Source organism: Fundulus heteroclitus, chromosome 14 (genome assembly GCF_011125445.2).
Source record: "Fundulus heteroclitus isolate FHET01 chromosome 14, MU-UCD_Fhet_4.1, whole genome shotgun sequence".
Lineage (NCBI taxonomy): Eukaryota > Metazoa > Chordata > Actinopteri > Cyprinodontiformes > Fundulidae > Fundulus > Fundulus heteroclitus.
The window spans coordinates 17,939,539-17,959,798 of record NC_046374.1 but is presented as its reverse complement, the minus strand read 5'-3'; the positions used below and the strand labels follow the sequence as shown (position 1 = coordinate 17,959,798).

Below are 20,260 nucleotides of genomic sequence, written 5' to 3'. Positions count from 1 at the left end.
GGGGCTACTCCTTTAAGCACAACAAAAGAGGCAAAGATTTTACGTCGATTGAGTTTTAGGTCTCATCGCGATACCTTTATTGATGATTTAGAAGATGAATCATCAGATGCTTTTCGGTCCCGCTCTAACAAGATAAAAACACGTGTAGGTTTTACTCTCTTACTCATATAAACTTATCATGAAAAGTAATATATGCGAAAATGTTTTTCATACCTATAACTCTGAGAAACACCACCATAAAGCACTTAGAGTAAAGTTTATTCATTTTTAATGTATTCTTCCACAGATAGAACCAACCTACAAACGAGCATTTCCTTCATTTTTGAGTGTGACAGGTTTATCATACAGGTAAAAAAAATAAAAAAGAAGGAAATATAAATCTATTTAACAAGACCTATGAGAATATTATGTATTATTTTTGCAGGAGAGGATCAATCATCAACACAATGGACCTCGAATTTGGTACAGCATCTGTTCCTAGTGATGAAGAAATTGAAGACGTTTTGATCAATGAGGCTTCAAACATCACGGAATTCAGCGTTGAAACAAGTTCAGTGACAGTAGGAGAAATTGGTAAGCAAAGACAGACAAATCTTTAACAAAATATGAACTATTGTGCATGTTAACAATTTTCAGTTTAATTTAAAAAAATGTCACAGTAAAATCTCATTAATTTGTGTTATAAAGTTGAGCTTTAATTAAGAAGCACTGCTTTAAACAGTGAAGCTACTCCACAGTTGTTGAAACAAAACATTGTTTTAAAATACATAAATTCTTAGTCATAATACAAATTCATTTGTAATACATTTTTAGAGACATTGTCATGAAAGTAAAATATGATATCTTGGAGAAACAAAGATTCTGAGTGATGAATTACTACTTGACCAATACTTTGAACATTTGCAGAAAAGAAGATGTCCTGCAGTTATTGACCTATTTTCTTTTGGAAAGTTATCAAAAATAATAAAACAACTGCTTTTCAAACTACAGGTGTTCAAACCACAACTACAGCTATTCCAACGATAACTACAGATTCTCCAACCACAACTACAGCTTCTCCAACCACTTCCACAGCTCTTCTGACCAATACAGCATCTCCGAAAATTACGACAGCTGTTCCAACCACAACGACTGCTGCTCCAACAGCGAGTACAACTGCTCCAACCACTACTACACTGGCTCCAACCAAAACGTCCGTACTTCCAACAACGACTACCAATATTCCAACTACAGCTGATACTGCACCAACCACAACTAAAGCTGCTCTGACCACAATGGCACCAGTTCATACCACATCTGCAACTCTTCCAACCACAACTACAGCTATAACAACCCTAACTACTCCAACAACAACTACAGTTGCACCCACAACTACAACAGCTGCTCCTACCATAACTACAGCTGTTACAACTACAGCTGCTCCCACCACAACTACTGCTGCGCCCACCACAACCACAGCTGTACCTACGACTACTGCTGCTCCAACCACAACTACAGCTGCTCCAACCACAACTACTGCTGCTCCCACAACTACTATGGCTGCTCCAACCACTACTAAAGCTGTTCAAACAACTACAGTTGCTCAAAAAACAACTACAGCTACTATCACCACAACTACAGCTGCTCCAAGTACAACTACCGCAATTCCAACAACTACAAATGTTCAAACCACAGCTGCCACTACACCAACAACAACTACAGCTGCTCCAACCACACCTACTGCTGCACCCACAACAACTACAGGTGCTCAAACCACAACTACAGCTGCTCCCACCACAACTACTGCTGCACCCACCACAACTACTGCTGCTCCCACCACAACTACTGCTGCTCCCACCACAACCACAGCTGTACCTACAACGACTACTGCTGCTCCCACCACAACCACAATTGCTCCCACTAAAACTACTGCTGTTCCCACCACAACTAGTGCTGCTCCCACCACAACTACTGCTGCACCCACAACAACTAGAGCTGCACCCATAACAACAACTAGAGCTGCTCCCACCACCACTACTGCTGCTCCAACCACAACCACAGCTGTACCTACGACTACTGCTGCTCCAACCACAAACACAGCTGCTCCAACCACAACTACTGCTGCTCCCACAACTACTACGGCTGCTCCAACCACTACTAAAGGTGTTCAAACAACTACAGCTGCTCAAACAACAACTACAGCTACTACCGCCACAACTACAGCTGCTCCAAGCACAACTACCGCAATTCCAACAACTACAAATGTTCAAACCACAGCTGCCACTACACCAACAACAACTACAGCTGCTCCAACCACATCTACTGCTGCACCCACAACAACTACAGGTGCTCAAACCACAACTACAGCTGCTCCCACCACAACTACTGCTGCACCCACCACAACTACTGCTGCTCCCACCACAACCACAGCTGTACCTACAACGACTACTGCTGCTCCAACCACAACCACAATTGCTCCCACTAAAACTACTGCTGCTCCAACCACAACTACTGCTGCTCCCACTACAACTACTGCTGCACCCACAACAACTACAGCTGCACCCTCAACAACTAGAGCTGCTCCAACCACAACTACAGCTGCTCCAACCACAACTACTGCTGCTCCCACCACAACTACTGCTGCATCCACAACAACTACAGCTGCACCCATAACAACAACTAGAGCTGCTCCCACCACAACTACTGCTGCTCCCACCACAACCACAGCTGTACCTACGACTACTGCTGCTCCAACCACAACTACTGCTGCTCCCACCACAACTACTTCTGCACCCACAACAACTAGAGCTGCTCCAACCACAACTACTGCTGCTCCCACCACAACTACTGCTGCTCCCACCACAACCACAGCTGTACCTACGACTACTGCTGCTCCTAAAACAACTACAGCTGCTCCAAGCACAACTACCGCAATTCCAACAACTACAAATGTTCAAACCACAGCTGCCACTACACCAACAACAACTACAGCTGCTCCAACCACATCTACTGCTGCACCCACAACAACTACAGGTGCTCAAACCACAACTACAGCTGCTCCCACTACAACTACTGCTGCACCCACAACAACTACTGCTGCTCCCACCACAACCACAGCTGTACCTACAACGACTACTGCTGCTCCAACCACAACCACAATTGCTCCCACTAAAACAACTGCTGTTCCCACCACAACTAGTGCTGCTCCCACCACAACTACTGCTGCTCCAACCACAACTACTGCTGCTCCCACCACAACTACTGCTGCACCCACAACAACGACAGCTGCACCCATAACAACAACTACAGCTGCTCCAACCACAACTACAGCTGCTCCAACCACAACTACTGCTGCACCCACAACAACTACAGCTGCACCCTCAACAACTAGAGCTGCTCCAACCACAACTACTTCTGCACCCACAACAACTACAGCTGCTCCAACCACAAATACTGCTGCTCCAACCACAACTACTGCTGTTCCCACCACAACCACAATTGCTCCCACTACAACTACTGCTGAGCCCACCACAACTAGTGCTGCTCCCATCACAACTACTGCTGCACCCACAACAACTAGAGCTGCTCCAACCACAACTACTGCTGCTCACACCACAACTACTGCTGCTCCCACCACAACCACAGCTGTACCTACGACTACTGCTGCTCCTAAAACAACTACAGCTGCTCCAACCACAACTACTGCTGCTCCCACAACTACTACAGCTGCTCCAACCACTACTAAAGCTGTTCAAACAACTACAGCTACTATCACCACAACTACAGCTGCTCCAAGCACAACTACCGCAATTCCAACAACTACAAATGTTCAAACCACAGCTGCCACTACACCAACAACAACTACAGCTGCTCCAACCACACCTACTGCTGCACCCACAACAACTACAGGTGCTCAAACCATAACTACAGCTGCTCCCACCACAACTACTGCTGCACCCACCACAAATACTGCTGCTCCCACCACAACCACAGCTGTACCTACAACGACTACTGCTGCTCCCACCACAACCACAATTGCTCCCACTAAAACTACTGCTGTTCCCAACACAACTAGTGCTGCTCCCACCACAACTACTGCTGCACCCACAACACCTAGAGCTGCTCCAACCACAACTACAGCTGCTCCAACCACAACTACTGCTGCTCCCACCACAACCACTGCTGTACCTACGACTACTGCTGCTCCAACCACAACTACTGCTGCTCCCACCACAACTACTTCTGCTCCCACAACAACTACAGCTGCTCCAACCACAAATACTGCTGCTCCCACCACAACTACTGCTGCACCCACAACAACTACAGCTGCTCCAACCACAACTACTGCTGCTCCCACAACAACTAGAGCTGCTCCAACCACAACTACTGCTGCTCCCACCACAACTACTGCTGCTCCCACCACAACCACAGCTGTACCTACGACTACTGCTGCTCCTAAAACAACTACAGCTGCTCCAACCACAACTACTGCTGCTCCCACAACTACTACAGCTGCTCCAACCACTACTAAAGCTGTTCAAACAACTACAGCTACTATCACCACAACTACAGCTGCTCCAACCACAACTACTGCTGCTCCCACAACTACTACAGCTGCTCCAACCACTACTAAAGCTGTTCAAACAACTACAGCTACTATCACCACAACTACAGCTGCTCCAAGCACAACTACCGCAATTCCAACAACTACAAATGTTCAAACCACAGCTGCCACTACACCAACAACAACTACAGCTGCTCCAACCACACCTACTGCTGCACCCACAACAACTACAGGTGCTCAAACCATAACTACAGCTGCTCCCACCACAACTACTGCTGCACCCACCACAAATACTGCTGCTCCCACCACAACCACAGCTGTACCTACAACGACTACTGCTGCTCCCACCACAACCACAATTGCTCCCACTAAAACTACTGCTGTTCCCAACACAACTAGTGCTGCTCCCACCACAACTACTGCTGCACCCACAACACCTAGAGCTGCTCCAACCACAACTACAGCTGCTCCAACCACAACTACTGCTGCTCCCACCACAACCACTGCTGTACCTACGACTACTGCTGCTCCAACCACAACTACTGCTGCTCCCACCACAACTACTTCTGCTCCCACAACAACTACAGCTGCTCCAACCACAAATACTGCTGCTCCCACCACAACTACTGCTGCACCCACAACAACTACAGCTGCTCCAACCACAACTACTGCTGCTCCCACCACAACTACTGCTGCACCCACAACAACTACAGCTGCTCCAACCACAACTACTGCTATTCCCACCACAACCACAATTGCTCCCACTACAACTAATGCTGCTCCCACCACAACTAGTGTTGCTCCCACCACAACTACTGCTGCACCCACAACTAGAGCTGCTCCAACCACAACTACTGCTGCACCCACAACAACCACAGCTGCACCCATAACAAAAACTAGAGCTGCTCCAACCACAACTACTGCTGCTCCCACCACAACCACCGCTGCACCCATAACAAAAACTAGAGCTGCTCCAACCACAACTACAGCTGCTCCAACCACATCTATTGCTGATCCCACCACAACTACTGCTTCACCCACGACCACTACAGCTGAAACCACAAATACTGCTGCTCCCACCACAACCACAGCTGCTCCCACTACAACTACCCCTGCTAAAACCACAACTAATGCTTCACCCACAAAAACTACTGCTGCTCCAACAACAACTACTGCTGCACTCACAACCACAGCTGCACCCACCACAACTACAGTTGCTCCCACCACAACCACAGCTGCACCCACCACAACTACAGTTGCTCCCACCACAACCACAGCTGCACCCACCACAACTACAGTTGCTCCCACCACAACCACAGCTGCACCCACCATGACTACAGCTGCTCCAACCAAAACTTCTGCTCCTCTCACCACAAGTACTTCTGCACCCACAACAACTACAGGTGCTCCAACCACAAATACTGCTGCTCCCACCACAACTACTGCTGCACCCACAACTACTACAGCTGCACCCACAACAACTACAGTTGCTCCAACCACAAATAACGCTGCTCCCACCACCACCACAGCTGCTCCCACTGCAACCACAGCTTCTCCCACTACAACAACAGCTGCTCCAACCACAACTACAGCTTCTCCCACCACAACTACTGCTTCACTCACAACTACTACAGCTGTACCCACAACTACAGTTGCTCCAACCACAAATACTGCTGCTCCCTATACAACCATAGTTGCTCCCACCACTATCACAGCTGCTCCCACTACAATTACAGCTGCCACTACACCAACAACTACAGCTGCTCCGACTACAATGACACCTGTTTATACGACAAGTACTGCTGCACCCACCACAACTACTGCTGCACCCACAACTACAGCTGCACCAACCAGAACTACTGCTGCTCCCACCACAACTACTTTTGCACCCACAACAACTACAGCTGCTCCAACCACAAATACTGTTGCTCCCACCACAACTACTGCTGCACCCACAACAGTTTATCCAACCACAACTACATCTTCTCCAACAACAACTACTGCTGCTCCCACCACAACCACAGCTGCACCCACCATGACTACAGCTGCTCCAACCACAACTACTGCTGCTCCCACCACAACTACTTCTGCACCCACAACAGTTTATCCAACCACAACTACTGCTGCACTCACAATAGTTTATCCAACCACAACTACAGCTGCTCCAACAACAACTACTGCTGCTCCCACCACATCCACAGCTGCACCCACCATGACTACAGCTGCTCCAACCACAACTACTGCTTCTCCCACCACAACTACTTCTGCACCCACAACAACTACAGCTGTTCCAACCACAAATAATGCTGCTTCCACCACAACTACAGCTGCTTCCACTACAACCACAGCTGCTACAACCACAAATACTGCTGCTCCCACCACAACTACTGCTGCTCCCACCACAACCACAGCTGCACCCACCATCACTACAGCTGCTCCAACCACAACTACTGCTTCACCCACAACAACTACAGCTGCTCCAACCACAACTATTGTTGCACCCAAAACAACTACTGCTGCACCCACAACAACTACAGTTGCTCCAACAACAAATACTGCTGCTCCCACCACAACCACAACTGCTTCAACCACAACTACTGCTGCTCCCACCACAACTACTTCTGCACCCACAACAACTACAGCTGCTCCAACCACAATTACTGCTTCTCCCACCACAACTACTACTGCACCCACAACAGTTTATCCAACCACAACTACAGCTGCTCCAACAACTACAGCTGCACCCACCACGACTACAGCTGCTCGATCCACAACCACAAATGCTCCATCCAAAACTACAACTGCTCTAACCACAACCACTGCTGCTCCAACCACAACTTTTGCTGCTCAGACCACAACTACAGCTGCTCCATTATCTACTACAAATCCTTTAACACTGCCCACTTTAGGGACTAGTCCTTTAAGCACAACAGAAGAGGCAAAGATTTTACGTCGATTGACTTTCAGGTCTCCTTTCGATACCTTTATTGATGGTTTAGAAAATGAATCATCAGAGACTTTCCGATCCCGCTCTAGCAGAATAACAAGACGTGTAAGTTTTACTCTCTTTCTCTTGCAAACTTTTAATGTTTTTTTTGACAATTCTGATACTAACTTTTAAACAGGTCCTGGGTTTGATTACGTGTTGCTTTCTTTCTGCACCAAATTTATATTTTTCCCTTTCCATGTTTTGGTATACTTTGGTGTTGCAGCTTTCTCACAGTATAGGCCACAGCCCCTGTATTTGATATGCTAAATTAGTTTAGACAACTTAAAAAGAATATGCCCTCGTCAATTTATGTAATTCCTCATGTGCTTAGTTTTCCACCCCAAAATCAAAAATAACTTCAGACTAATATGTGAAGAATTGTGATTGCTTTAACAATTTAACATATAATCTTAAACTAGCATCATTACATACCTTTCCAATGTTTTGAAATCAAATTGGTCTGTATTTTATCTTGTGGCATAGTAAATGAAAAATGTGCACAAGGAATGTTTGGATGAGAATCAGCTGAAATTATACAATTTCTAATAAACTCCACATGAAAAATTACATTACTTTAAATTCTGAGACACACCACCGTAAAACTGAGAGTAAAGTTAATTTATTTTATTTTTCCACAGATTGAACCACTCTACAAAAAAGCTTTTCTGTCATTTTTGGGATTGACAGTTGTATCATTCAGGTAATTTTTGAAAAAAGGAGGAAATATCTCATAAGATCTATGAAAAAAACTAAGTACTGTTTTACTAACTTTGCAGGAGAGGATCAATCATCAACTCAATGGACCTCGAATTTGTGGCAGCATCTGTTCCTATTGATGAAGAAATTGAAGCTGTTTTGATCAATGAGGCTTCAAACATCACAGAATTCAGCGTTGAAACAAGTTCTGTTACAGTAGGAGACATTGGTAAGGAAAGTCAAATAGAGCTTTAAGAAAATATGAACTGTTAGGATGGTAAAATGTACAGTTGAGATTAGAATAATATTTGAGAGTAAAATCTAATTAATTTGTATTATAAAGTTGAGCTTTAATTAAGAAACACTAAAAAATTTGGAATTTTTTTGGAATTGATGATGTTTTAGTCAGTGAAGCAACAAAACAATATAGAATTCCTATCTGAACTCAAAACAGTTTTTGTCAAAAAATGTATTAATGCTTCAACATAATACAAATTAAAAGGCAAAATAAGAGACATTTTTATAAAAGTAAAATGTGATTCGTAGGAATAACATTCATTCTGTGTGATATGAAAATTTTTAAAATACTGCTGTTCCAACAAAAACTACAGGTGCTCAAACCACAACGACAGATGTTCCAGCCACAACTACGGAAGCTCAGACCACAACTACAGCTGCACCCACAACAACTACAGCTGCTCCAACCACAACTACTGCTGCTCGAACCACTGCAGCTGCCCCCACCACTGCAGCTGCTCCCACCACTCCAACGGCTCAAATGTCTACTACAGCTGCTCAAGCAACTACAGCTGTTCAAACAACAACTACAGCTGCTCCAACCAGTACTACAGCTGCGCCAACAACAACTGAAGATTCTCCAACCACAACTACAGCTGCTCCAATAACAACTACAGCCTCTCCAACCATACCTACAACTGCTCCCACCACTACAGCTTCTCCAGAGACTAGTAGAGCTGCTGCAACTACAACTACACCTGCTCAAACCACAATTATTACAGGTGTTCCAACCTTGACCACAGCGGTTCTGTCCACAACTACCACTGCTCCAATCACTAGTACAGCTGCCACAACTACAAATAAATCTGCCATGACCACGACTACGGCTGCTCCAACCACAACTATGGCTGGTCTAACCACAACTCCAACTTCTACAACCACATCCACATCTGTCCCCACCACAACTACATCTGTTCCCACAACGACTACAGATTATCTGACCACAACTACAGCTGCTCCAACCACAACTACAGCTGTTCCAACCACAACTACAGCTCCGCCAACCACAACTGCAGCTGCTCCCACCACTTCAACGGCTCAGATGTCTACTACAGCTGCTCAAGCAACTACAGCTGTTGTAACAAAAATTACAGGTGCTCAAACCACATCAAAAGCTGTTCCAACAACAACTACACCTCTTCCAACCACAACTACAGCTGCTCCAACCAGTACTACAGCTGCACCAATAACAACTACAGCCTCTCCAACCATAACTACAACTGCTCCTACCACTACAGCTTCTCCAGAGACTAGTACAGCTGCTGCAACTACAACTACACCTGCTCAAACCACAATTATTACAGGTGTTCCAACCTTGACTAAAGCTGTTCTGTCCACAACTACCACTGCTCCAACCACTACCAATCCTCCGACAAGAACTTCAGCTTCTCCAACCACTAGTACAGCTGTTACAACCACAACTAGAGCTGTTCCCACAACGACTACAGATGCTCTGACCACTATTACCACTGCTCCAACCACAACTACGGCTGCTCCAACCACGACCACAGCTGCTCCAACCAGGACTACAGCTGCTCTAACCACAACTACAGCTTTTCGAACCAAAACTACTGCTGCTCCAACCACAAATGCAGCTACTCTGTCCACAAGTACAGCGTCTCCAACTACTACTACAGCTGCTCCAACCACAACTGCAGCTGCTCTGTCAACAACTACAAATTCTCCAACCACTACTACAGTCGCTCAAGCAACTACAGCTTATCTAACAACAACTTCACCTTCTCCAACCATGACTATCACTCATCCAACCACAACTACAGATGTTCCAGCCACAACTACGGAAGCTCAGAACACAACTACAGCTGCTCCAACCACAACAACTGCTGATCGAACCACTGCAGCTGCCCCTACCACTGCAGCTGCTCCCACCACTTCAACGGCTCAAATGTCTACTACAGCTGGTCAAGCAACTACAGCTGTTCAAACAACAACTATAGCTGCTCCAACCAGTACTACAGCTGCACCAACAACAACTGAAGCTTCTCCAACAACAACTACAGCTGCTCCAACCAGTACTACAGCTGCACCAATAACAATTACAGCCTCTCCAACCATACCTACAACTGTTCCTACCACTACAGCTTCTTCAGAGACTAGTAGAGCTGCTGCAACTACAACTACACCTGCTCAAACCACAATTATTACAGGTGTTCCAACCTCGACCACAGCGGTTCTGTCCACAACTACAACTACTCCAATCACTAGTACAGCTGCCACAACTACAAATAAAGCTGCCATGACCATGACTACAGCTGCTCCAACCACAACTATGGCTGGTCTAACCACAACTCCAACTTCTACAACCACATATGTCCCCACCACAATTACAGTTGTTACCACCACAACTACATCTGTTCCCACAACGACTACAGATGCTCTGACCATGACTACAGCTGCTCCAACCACAACTACAGCTGTTCCAACCACAACTACAGCTCCGCCAACCACAACTGCAGCTGCTCCCACCACTTCAACGGCTCAGATGTCTACTACAGCTGCTCAAGCAACTACAGCTGTTCAAACAACAATTACAGGTGCTCAAACCACATCTAAAGCTGTTCCAACAACAACTACACCTCTTCCAACCACAACTACAGCTGCTCCAACCAGTACTACAGCTGCACCAATAACAACTACAGCCTCTCCAACCATAACTACAACTGCGCCTACCACTACAGCTTCTCCAGAGACTAGTACAGCTGCTGCAACTACAACTACACCTGCTCAAACCACAATTATTACAGGTGTTCCAACCTCGACTAAAGCTGTTCTGTCCACAACTACTACTGCTCCAACCACTACCAATCCTCCGACAAGAACTTCAGCTTCTCCAACCACTAGTACAGCTGTTACAACCACATATAAAGCTGCCACGACTATGGCTGCTCCAACCACAACTATGGCCGGTCTAACCACAACTCCAGCTTCTCCAACCACAACCACATCTGTCCCCACCACGACTAGAGCTGTTCCCACAACGACTACAGATGCTCTGACCACTACTACCACTGCTCCAACCACAACTACGGCTACTCCAACCACGACTACAGCTGCTCTAACCACAACTACAGCTGTTCCAACCAAAACTACTGCTGCTCCAACCACAAATGCAGCTACTCTGTCCACAAGTACAGTGTCTCCAACTACTACTACAGCTGCTCCAACCACAACTGCAGCTGCTCTGTCAACAACTACAAATTCTCCAACCACTACTACAGTCGCTCAAGCAACTACAGCTTATCTAACAACAACTACACCTTCTCCAACCATGACTATCACTCATCCAACCAAAACTACAGCTGTTCCAACCAAAACTACTGCTGCTCTAACCACAAATGCAGCTACTATGTCCACAAGTACAGCGCCTCCAACTACTACTACTTCTGCTCAAACCACAACAACAGCTGTTCCAACAACAGCTACAGCTGTTCTAAGCATGACTACAGCATTTCCCGCCACTACAGCTACTCAAACGACTTTTACCACTGTTCCATCCACAACTACCAGTGTGCAGACCACAACAATAGCTCCTCTGACAAGAACTACAGCTGCTCCAACCACAACTACAGCTTTTCCACCAACAAATACAGCTGCTCAAGCCACTACCAATGCTGCTCCGACCACAACTACAGCTGCTACATTCATACCTACAGCTGCTCCAACATCGACCATGAATCCACCAACATTGCTTACTTCAGTTACATCTCCTTTAGGCACAACTGAAGAGTCAACAGTTATACGTCGATTGTCATTTAGGTCTCATCTAGATACCTTTGTCGTTGGTTTAGAAACAAAATCATCAGATGCTTTCAAATCCCGCTCTGAACGTCTAACAATTCGTGTAAGTTTTACTCTTTTAATCTTGCAAACTTTTCTAATATCTGTTTTGGTAAATCAGATATGAAAATATACAGAAGTCCTGGGTTTGATTCCTTGATGCTGTCTTTCTGCATGGAGTTTGGATTTTCTCCATTTCCATGCTTGGGTTTTACTTTTGTGCTCCAGCCTTCTCATAAGATAGGCCAGACTCTGAACTTAGAAGGGTAAGATGGTTTAAACAACTGGTGGATGGATGAAAAGTTCATCGTAAAGAACGGGTCCTCATGTGCTTAGTTTTCCACCCCAAAATCAAAAATACTTTCAGACTATGTGAAGAATTGTAATTGCTTTAACATATGACTTCTAATCTTAAACTAGAATCATTACATACCTTTCCAATGTTTTGAAATCAAATTGGTCTGCCATTAGTATCTTGTGGCATAGTAAATGCAAAATGAGCACAAGGAATATTTGGATGAGAATCAGCTGGGAATATACAATTTCTAAAAAACTCGACATGAGAAATTACATATTTTCCAAAATGTTTTTAGTACTTTAATATCTGAGACACATCACTAAAATTGAGAGTAAAGATAATTTATTCAAATGTATTTTCCCACAGATTGAACCACTCTACAAAAAAGCCTTTATGTCATTTTTGAGGTTGACAGTTGTATCATTCAGGTAATTAAAAAAAAAACTGTGGAAATATTAATCTCATAATCTATGAAATAAAATTAAGTACTGTTTTATTAATTTTGCAGGAGAGGATCAATCATCAACTCAATGGACCTCGAATTTGTAGCAGCATCTGTTCCTACTGATGAAGAAATTGAAGCTGTTTTGATCAATGAGGCTTCAAACATCACAGAATTCAGCGTTGAAACGACTTCAGTTACAGTGGGAGACATTGGTAAGCAAAGTCTAATAGAGCTTTAAGAAAAAATTAACTGTTAAGCATTGTGAAAAAGTTCAAATGAGATTAGGAAAATATTTGAGAGTAAAATCTAATTAATTTGTATTGTAAAGTTGAGTTTTGATTAAAAAATTATTTGGGATTAAGTATGTTTTAGTCAATGAAAGAACAAAAAATACACAATTCCCATCTGTTTAAGAAATGGGTAAGAAATTTCAAATACCACTTTAAAATATATTAATGCTTCCCCTTAATTTATAGACATTTTTAAAAAAGGAAAATATAATTTGTTCAAATAACCAGATTCATTCTGAGTGAAGTCGACCAATTCTCTCAGCATTTGTAGAAATAAAAGATGGCCTGCACTTTTGACTTATTTGTTTAGGAAAGTCTTTGACAATATTAAAACTACTGCTGTTCCACTTACAGCTGCTCTCACCACAAACACAGCTGCTCCAACCACAACTACTGCTGCTCCCACCACAAACAAAGCTGCACCCACCACGACTACAGCTGCTCCAACCACAACAACTTCTGCTCCCACCACACTTACTGCTGCACCCACAACTACTACAGCTGCTCCAACCACAAATAATGCTGGTCCCACCACAACTACTTCTGCTCCCACCACAAACAAAGCTGCACCCACCACGACTACAGCTGCTCCAACCACAACTACAGCTGCTCCCACCACAACCACAGCTGCACCCACCACAACCACAGCTGCACCCACCACGACTAGAGCTGCTCCAACCACAACTACTGCTGCACCCACAACAACTAAAGCTGCTCCAACCACAACCACAGCTGCACCCACAACGACTACAGCTTCTCCAACCACAACTACAGCTGCTCCAACCACAACTACTGCTGCTCCCACCACAAACAAAGCTGCACCCACCACAACTACAGCTGCTCCAACCACAACTACTGCTGCTCCCACCACAAACAAAGCTGCACCCACCACGACTACAGCTGCTCCAACCACAAATAATGCTGGTCCCACCACAACTACTTCTGCTCCCACAACTACTACAGCTTCACCAACAACAACTACTGCTGCTCCCACCAAAACTACTGCTGCACCCACAACAACTACAGCTGCTCCCACCACAAACAAAGCTGCACCCACCACGACTACAGCTGCTCCAACTACAACAACTTCTGCTCCCACAACAACTACTGCTGCACCCACAACTACTACTGCTGCTCCCACCACAACTACTTCTGCTCCCACAACTACTACAGCTTCACCGACAACAACTACTGCTGCTCCCACCAAAACTACTGCTGCACCCACAACAACTACAGTTGCACCCACCACAACTACAGCTGCTCCAACAACGACATCTTCACTCATCACTACTATAGCTGCTAGAACAAAAACTACAGCTGCTCCAACCACGACTATCACTCCTCCTACCACAACTTCGACTCCTTTGACCACTATAGCTGCTCCATCTACAACTACAAATACTCCAACCACTAGTACAGCTTTGCCAACCACAATAGCTGCTCCAAGCACAACTACAACAGTTCAAACAAAATCTACAGCCTCTCCAACAATAAATACAGCTGTTCTGACGACAACTACAGCTGCTCCAACCACAACTATCACTTCTCCGGCCCCAACTTCAGCTCCCTTGACCACTATAACAGCTCCAACTACAACTACAGGTTCTCCAACCACTAGTACAGCTTTGCCAGCCACAACAATGGCTGCTCCAAGCACAACTACAACTGTTCTAACCACAGCTACAGTTGCTCCAACCACAAGTTCAATTTCTTCACCCATATCTACAGCTGCTCCAACAACAACAACAACAACTGCTCCCACCACAACTATAGCTGCTCCCACAACTACAGATGCATCAACCTCAGTACCAGCTGCTCTGTCTTCTACTATAGCTGTTCAAACCACAGCTAAAGCTGCTCCCACAACAATAACAACTGCTCTGCCCACAACTATGTCTACTCTGACTTCAACGATAGCTTCTCCAACAATAACTACAGATGCTCCGGATACAACAACAGATGCTCCAACCTCAACTATCACTCCTCCAACCACAACGTCAGCTCCTTTGACCACTATGGCTTCTCAATCTACAACTGCAGGTGCTCCAACCACTACTACAGGGACTCCAACCACTAATACAGCTTTGCCAACGACAACAATGGCTGCTCAGAGCACAACTACAACATTTCTAACCACAGCTTCGGCTGCTCCAACAATAACTACAGCTGCTCTGACCACTACTATAGCTGTTCTGACTACAGCTATAACTCCTCCAACCACACCTACCACGGCTCAAACCACAGCTACCGATGCTCCAACCACAACAATAACTGCTCTGACTACAGCTATAACTCCTCCAACCACACCTACCACGGCTCAAACCACAGCTACCGTTGCTCAAACCACAACTACAGATGCTCTGAGCACAACTACAGCCTTCTCAACCACATCTACAGCTGCCCCTACCACTGCTGTTCCTGCTCTTACCATGACATCAGATGCTCAATCCACAACTACAGCCAGTGCAACCACAATAACCACCATAGGCAACCCATCCTCAACCGCAGCTGCTTCACCTAAAACACCATCTCTTCCAAAGACAACCATCAATACTCTTACCACTTCCACAACTGCTCCAACCACAGCCTTAGGTACTCCATCCACAACCACAGATACTCCAACATCAGTTTTACCTGCTTTAACAACAACCACATTTGCTTCAACTACACCTTCTCCAACGACAACTGTAACTGGTCCTGCAATAGCTACAGCTGCTACAATCACAACGATTACTGCTCCAACTGCAGCTGTTTCAAAAACAACTACAACTGCACCAACAATTCCAGCTGCTACTCCAGTGTCAACCAAAGCTGCAGAAACCACAACTGTAAATGTTCCCACAAGAACCACTTCAGCTCCATTCATAACCACAGCTACTCCAACCACAAGAACTCCATCCCCATCCAACGGTGCGCCAACCACAATTATGACTGCTCCAACAACCAGACCTATTTCAGTTCAAACCACAAGTTCTCCTGCCTTAACTATAGGCACTCAATCCACAAAAATATCTCCTCAAACCATGTCAATTACTGCCCCAACAATAACAACAAGTATAACTAAGCAAACAACAACCACATCTGCTGCAACTACCACCATGGCTGCTCCAGCAACAAGCATAGCTGCTGCAACTACAATTATAACTGCTCCAACAACTTCTACAATCAATCCTACTCCTTCATTCACCTCAGCTTCTCCATCCAAAACCACAGATTCTCCAAGCACAACTAGAGCTGTTCAAACCACACCCTCTGATCGTTTAACCACAAGTAGAACTGCTTCCAAAACATCAGCTCTGCCGACACCAACTCCTACATCCCCAAACAAAACCACAGCTAAACAGATAAACACCACTACAGAGGCAACTACTGTACAATCTACAACCGAAGCTCCTCCTCTAGCATTTGTTCTTGGAGTAATTGTCTTTGAACCATTTGTTGAACAACTCAAAGATAAAAACAGCAAGGAATTTAAGGATCTTGAGAAAAGAGTTACAGAAGCAGTAAGTGCCAAAATTAAATATATCCTTGCAGTCATATTAATAGAGTAGAAAGGTTAATCTATTTTAAAATATTTAAATATATACATTTTCTTATGATTGTTCTTAATTTTCTGTCCTACAGTTCAACATAATATACAGGAAAAGGTTTGGAGCCATTTTCATCGGTAGTTTTGTCCTTGAATTTAAGTAAGTATATTTTTGAATATTAGGTTATAATATTAGCTATCTCTACAAGCGGAGAAGTAATACATTTAATTATCATTTATATCATCAATAGAATAAGAACCAGATATAGATATGTTGCTACTTTTTTATTTTAAGTTTTCCTCAACTTGTTTTATTTATGGTTATATTGTAGGAATCCAAGGAATCCAATGGTCCGAGCACAAATGAATGAAACTACTATAGCAGAGGTGGGGGTGGAGTTTAATAGAACCACACCACTTGAAAAACTCCCAAGCAATGAAGTTGTACAAGAAACCTTAATACAGGCTATAAACGCCACCACCTACAGCGTCGCATTTTCACCGAGCTCTGTCGAAATAATACGTAAGTAAACAGGTGTAAAGTTATACAACAACAAATTATGGCATTTTGCTGTAAGAGCATCATGTATGTTTTCTCCAACAGTCTATGTTTCTGTTTACTTTTGATTAAACACAGCTGGGGCAGTTTTTTCACAAAATAAGCAAAAGTTGATTTCAAGCCAAATATCTGAAATATCAAGTTTATCCTAAATTAAAAAAAATATATTGTTCTGAGGTCAAAAAGGAACCGCTCCACACTAATATTTATACTTGCTTATTACTGTAATATTTTAAATAACTACCAGCATTTACTTGCCTGCCAGCTGTTTGTGATGAATTAACTTTAACTCAAGACATTACTTTTTAAAGCTATTTTTTCTTGCAATAACATATTTTCATTTTACTTTTTTATATTTTTTTGCAGGCACACCTTTACCAACAACTGCCCCTACTTCAAATTCTACGGTTACTGCAGTCACTGCAGCTGCAAATGCTACAACTAATACTTCAACAACTACAACAAATGCGGCTAAACCAACCACAACTTCCACAACGACTACAACTACAACTACTGTAGTTAAACCAACAACCAAAACAACTGCGGAGACGTTGATAACAAAGCTACTGACTTTTAGGTCTGCCGGGGAGACCTTCACAGCTGATTTGCTCAACCCATTATCTACAGCATTTAAAAATCGAGCAGCACTTTTAAAGTCCAAAGTAAGTCTCATTTCAGTTGAAAGTGAAATGTTTGCAGAAAAGTTTTTACAAACCTTTAAGTTTTTTTAGTGGGAGAGAATTGTAAATGCTGCACAAAAAACATTTAATTAATTTTGTCTCCAAAAAATGAAAACAGAATAAATCAGACATTGAAAAACAATATTTTATACCAGGGGTGGGGAATTCAGTTTGCCAGGAACCCTAATCTTTCCCATGAAAATCATGGTTTAGATTTTTCCTTTATTCAAAATATCCAGGTCTGAACAGTGGCGCAGTGGGTAACTTTGCAGCAAGAAGGTCCTGGGTTCAAATCCAACCCTGGGTCTTTCTGCACGGAGTTTGCATGTTCTCCCTGTGCATGCGTGGGTTCTCTCCGGGCACACCGGCTTCCTCCCACATTACAAAAAAAACATGACTGTTAGGTTAATTGGCTTCTCTAAATTCTCCTTAGGTGTGAGTGTGTGTGTGAATGGTTGTTTGTCTCTGTGTTGCCTTGTGACAGACTGGCAACCTGTCCAGGGTGTACCCTGCCTCTCGCCTGGTAAATGCTGGAGATAGGCACCAGCAACCCCCGTGACCCCATGAGGGATTAAGCGGGTCAGAAAATGGATGGATGGATGGATCAAAATATCCAATTCAAATAGTTTAGTTATACTGTTTGCCTTTCACCAAGTTGTAGAGGATCCAGGGTAATGAACAGGTTAAACTTTCTCATCTCCGGTTTATGAATTCAAATGTTTGCCTAGAGGCAATTAATAGTATTTAATATCAGCAGAATTCAAAACAGAAAAGAAAAGGGTACTGTTTTTCTAGATTTTCTGCTAACTAAACTCAAATAAAGGATTGAAAACAAACTATAAAGAAAACGGCTGGACAGGGTATTACCAAAAAATTATTAAGGAGCTGCAAGGTGGCAATAATTAAAGCGAAACAAAACCAAAAGCAGCCTGGATACACTTGGTTGTCCACTATTTGGTTCTTTTCCAGCATCCATATTCAAGCTACTTTAAATTCTAGATTAGTTTAAATGATTTTTGTAGAGCCTTTATTTAAAAATGTAGATTTGATGTGATTTTAAGATGTAGAAAATTACAACTTTAAAGTTTAGTGCTTAAAAAGAATGTTTTCTTTGTCTTCTTACAGCTCGAACCACTCTATCGGCAGGCGTTTTCATCATTACGTGATTTTGTTGTGATTTCTTTCAAGTAAGATTTGCAGATAAATTCAGATCATTGTTTAATTTAAATGTATACAGATTAACTGATATTTTATTCATTTTACAGCAACGGGTCAATCATCAACAACATTAACCTTCAGTTTGTATTAGCATCAGCTCCTAATAACACCCAGATTTTAGAGGTTTTGGTCAATGCAGCTTCAAACATCACGGCTTTCAACATTGACACCAGTTACATTTTTGTGGATGGCGCACGTAAGCAAAATAACATTTACACAACAGAAAATATAAATCAGCCTGTAAATTATACAAAATCTGCAATATCACAAAGGAGTTTGTTAAAATAACGTTGGATGTCCCCCTTTCTATTCCTACAGCGATGTCAAGTGGAGTAAGCCACAAGATCAGCCTCATCACTGCATTCAGCATGGTCCTGTTGTCATGGCTACTGTCAAGCCAGCAATAACGTCTCTGCTGGTTTCCAGAGGAAAATCTGCAGGAATAAATCAACTATTTGTGGAATGAACCAAGAAGTTTCTCTAATTACAAACTCGTGAATTTAAAACTTTTATTAAATCTTGATGCTGTAAAAAAAAGTTTGTTCAATGAAATGTCAAAATGTCTATTTAAGTTTGTTCATCTCAGGTCTGTGTGATGTGTTTACATGAACCTAATTAGGATGCTAAAGTAATATAATTTATAATTTAAGGTGACATGAAGCTATTTTTAAATGATTATTTAATTTGGTGAGTATGTATGCAATCTTCAAGATTTCTCTCTTAATGAGTATTGTAAAGTAGTCCAAATATAAACTGTGTGAACAATTCTCTCCACAATTGTCCAGGTTTTCTTTTTTCTGTTTAATGTATTTTAATGTATTTATAACAAAGATGTCTTTTAGTCAGTGTTCTGTAAAGTGTTATACCTTTTTTCTGTCTTACTATTAATATAATAAAGATTAATGATGAAACACTTTA

At 43.4% G+C, this 20,260-nt stretch overlaps 3 protein-coding genes and 1 non-coding gene across 4 annotated transcripts; all 4 read left to right on the top strand.

The window, feature by feature from the left end:
- Positions 1–200: 200 nt before the first annotated feature.
- Positions 201–5,828, top strand: LOC118565930 (mucin-2-like; the record flags this gene model as incomplete). Its single annotated transcript, XM_036147025.1, has 3 exons — positions 201–250; positions 991–1,196; positions 4,825–5,828. Coding segments are annotated over exons 1-3 (1,260 nt in total), but the record flags the coding sequence as incomplete, so codon positions are not given.
- A 1,322-nt stretch (positions 5,829–7,150) lies between these two features.
- On the top strand, positions 7,151–8,341 carry LOC105923003. The gene is made up of 3 exons (XR_004932534.1): positions 7,151–7,595; positions 8,171–8,232; positions 8,309–8,341. It is a non-coding gene; the product is annotated as an uncharacterized LOC105923003 (transcript).
- Positions 8,342–9,955: 1,614 nt separating this feature from the next.
- Positions 9,956–13,876, top strand: LOC110368131 (mucin-5AC). Its single transcript, XM_036147024.1, has 4 exons — positions 9,956–12,387; positions 12,988–13,049; positions 13,130–13,282; positions 13,711–13,876. The coding sequence occupies exons 1-4, from the start codon at positions 10,276–10,278 to the stop codon at positions 13,874–13,876; spliced, it is 2,493 nt and encodes an 830-aa protein (XP_036002917.1). The 5' UTR covers positions 9,956–10,275.
- Positions 13,877–14,060: 184 nt separating this feature from the next.
- Positions 14,061–20,260, top strand: LOC105923004 (mucin-5AC-like; the record flags this gene model as incomplete). Its single annotated transcript, XM_036147023.1, has 8 exons — positions 14,061–14,108; positions 14,556–16,859; positions 16,981–17,045; positions 17,218–17,408; positions 17,811–18,106; positions 19,250–19,311; positions 19,390–19,538; positions 19,661–20,260. Coding segments are annotated over 8 exons (3,204 nt in total), but the record flags the coding sequence as incomplete, so codon positions are not given.